Source organism: Gavialis gangeticus, unplaced genomic scaffold (genome assembly GCF_001723915.1).
Source record: "Gavialis gangeticus isolate Ggan-Ray unplaced genomic scaffold, GavGan_comp1, whole genome shotgun sequence".
NCBI classification, from domain to species: Eukaryota; Metazoa; Chordata; order Crocodylia; family Gavialidae; genus Gavialis; species Gavialis gangeticus.
In genome coordinates, this window is record NW_017729002.1 from 21,595,087 (window position 1) to 21,598,147 (window position 3,061).

General features: G+C 41.5%; 1 protein-coding gene across 2 annotated transcripts in view; it reads right to left on the reverse strand.

Moving 5' to 3' along the window:
- TBC1D24 (TBC1 domain family member 24) overlaps positions 1 to 3,061 on the reverse strand; it is a 35,840-nt gene that overhangs the window by 9,341 nt on the left and 23,438 nt on the right. For both annotated transcript variants that reach the window (XM_019507650.1, XM_019507649.1), the window contains 2 exons: positions 2,172 to 2,267; positions 1,275 to 1,509 (listed from right to left, as the gene is read on the reverse strand). In XM_019507650.1, coding sequence (XP_019363195.1) covers positions 1,275 to 1,509; positions 2,172 to 2,267 — 331 coding nt within the window. The remainder of the gene's footprint in view (positions 1 to 1,274; positions 1,510 to 2,171; positions 2,268 to 3,061) is intronic.

Here is a 3,061-nt window from a genome sequence, read left to right on the forward strand (position 1 = left end):
GCTGAGCTGAGAAAACCAAGATTTGTCTTAACATTTGATTGCCTTTGTGATGTTTTTAAAGAAGGGTCCAGGCAGCTACCAACTTCAATAACAAGAGAAAGAATATGGGATAGAAAAAGCCCCCAGGGAACATACTGGGCAATAAAGGAGTTGAGGGAAAGGAGGTGGGAGGGTGGGGGGGAGAGGGTAGAGTCCTACAAATGATAGCAATGGCACTAGTATGATCTTCTAGATGGTTGTAAAACAAAGTCTAAAGTAAACTGCACATTGATGAGATTAGTCCTAAATCAGTATCAGCTAATCTGAATGCTGGAATAGCCCACAGAACCTAGATGGACAGGAAATTCAGTGACCTGAAAGTAAACTTAACTTCATCAAGAGAGGTGTTGGGAAGGAGAAGAAAGGTAAGAGACTTTTAGGGCATAAACTAAATGAAAAGATGCTGTCTGGAGAGCAACAGTACATGAAAGGATGTTAGACAATATATATATCACTTGAGGAATTAAGTGCAGTGACAAGTCTTGTTCCATGCTGGTGACTGAATGAGATAGGAATTCCTATGTACCCACGTGAAGACACAGGACTTGTTCCTCTGTCACTGTTACACCTAACAATAGAGTTCTGTGATGACCAAGATGTAAGCATCAATTATCTCTAAGTTTAAGTATGTACACATTCTAGCCTCCAACTGAGCTTGCATTGTGAGCTGGTTGTGTGCTGGAGAAGACCAGCCCACACAGGGCTGGCACGTTCATTACTGAACAGGAATTAGTAGACACTAGGTATCACAAGCTGGCATCTTAATCTGGGAGCCACTGGATGAGAAGCTATCTTAGCAGGTCCCTTCTACACATTTTACTGGAGTTTAGGTAGATGACTACTTTTATTATGGGCTACGATCATCCTTAGTAACACTGCAGATGCAACACTGCAGCAGCAAGTGTGTTGCTATATTCTAATTTCTCTCATGATCCAACACCTCATTACTAATAATCCTAGAACAGGAAATTAGTAATCAGATACAAGGCAGGAGGAAAGCCAAAGTACACTCAAAAACCTTGCTAAATTCACAACAATGAATCATTGCTAAAATGTTCAGTTCAAAAATGCAATTTTTGGATGGAAATTCGGAAGACCAGGATTTTTCAGCCACTTTTCTCATTATAGCTACAGTAATACTGAGTGACAATAAAGCAAGAAACAGCTTGAACCACCATCTACTGTGAACATTAAGGAGAGGTCAGAATGTCTGTACAAATCCCATAGAGACTTACCTATGATGATACACTCGGTACTGCCAGCCATAAACATAGAAGCTGTTTTGGAAGGCAAGTTGAAGTGCCGAGCAGCTAGGAAGGGGGAAAGGCGATCTGATGGGTCTGAGGGGACAGAACTGAAGGATGTGGCATTGGAAGCCGGTGTGGAATGACTCCCTCGTTCAGAACCAGCCATTGCCAGCTCTGGGTGCTTGATTATCACCCACTCATAGCGTTCCACTTCTGGCTGCAACTGTGCAAGAGAAGAGAAAAGAGTTACTTGGTGGAAGTCCACTGCTCTAAAAGCTCTGAACACAAACCAGTCTTTGAGCCTGTCAAGTACCCCCAATAGCATGTCATGGCAAGGGAGTTGGACAATATCCTTGAGTGTAACTGACAGGAATGGTGCCAGATAGGATTTTGCTTTGTAGAGGGTTGAATAGGGAAACTAGGCTGTATGAGATGGTTCTTGAATTATGTTACTATTTGTGCGTTAGTATTGGGGTGACAATGTATTTGTGATGGTCCATAACAAATGCAAAGCAAGGATTTACAAGTGGTATCTTTTATTGGACCAACCCATATAAGCTGGGAGGTACAGGTTCCTTACTATACAATTAGTTCAATAAAAGGTATGACCTACAAAGAGTAAGAGGCACGGATTTTTATGACATGCCTACACCTAGCCTCCCGAGAAAATATTTTGCACTTGGGAGGCAGGGTCTCAGCCCAAACTTGAAAAGAAATCTCCCACAGCCTTTCAAAATGGGCCTCAATGACAAAGGCCACAAGTGCATGCACTGGATCAGAAGCTTGTTCACCCACCAATTCCAGTCCAGGTGCAAAATAGTGCTAGTAAATAGCTGTTAAAGTTTGGTCACTATCATTCAATACTGAGTAGCAGTAATTACTTACCCTGAACACAAAGCACTCTCCTGTCCCGAAAAAACTCAGCTTATTTCCTCCTCGCCTGCGCTCACTCCAGTCTGTTGATAAATATGCTCCACAGACCTAAAAACATGTAGTAAGGTCAGTGGGCCTTTCATCAGTTCTTATAGGAAACGGGTATTTTAACCATTGATTCCAACAGGCTTCAAAGCCCATACCCAACGGTTTCACACAGTCCAAAACTGAAAGTCTCTAGAGCAGGAGAACACAAATTATTTAGACAAACTAGCTTCTGAATTCTGAAGTGTTCATTCTACAGGTATACAAGGGGCCATAAGTGCCACAGACAGAAATATCCTAGACATAGCTACTGGCAAGAAAAAGTTACGAAAACCAAAACACTGCTTCCTTGTTTTTGTGTCTCCCCTAAAATCAAGAACACCAACTCAAATTATAACATGAGCACAACTACACAGCACCTGTCAACAAGTGATGGACTCCGAGAGCTGCAAGATTTTTTGCTGTCTTCTACTACACTGTGCACACTAGCAAAAAGTTTCCCACAGCTGAGCTGAAGACAACTGTATTTATTAGTATAGTCCAGGAAAGAAGGTTCCATATTTCTTCAAAAAGCAGAGTCAAAAAATGGGTTCAGAAGTTTGTTTTTGGTTATGCTAGCAGATAAACCTTCTATAGCACTGGGAGAACAGCTCCTGGTACTAAGAAGTAATTTTGCTGATTAAACGTACACAGAAAGCAAAATAAAGACTACTCATATCCATCCCTAAATCTGCTCTGTAAAAGAGGCAGAGTGTAGAAGCCAGCAAAATATTTTTTTCAGTATTTTAAAATACTGGCAACTCTACATTAAGGGGGTGTGGCACTCTACATTAAGGAGGAATACACATCTTCGTCAA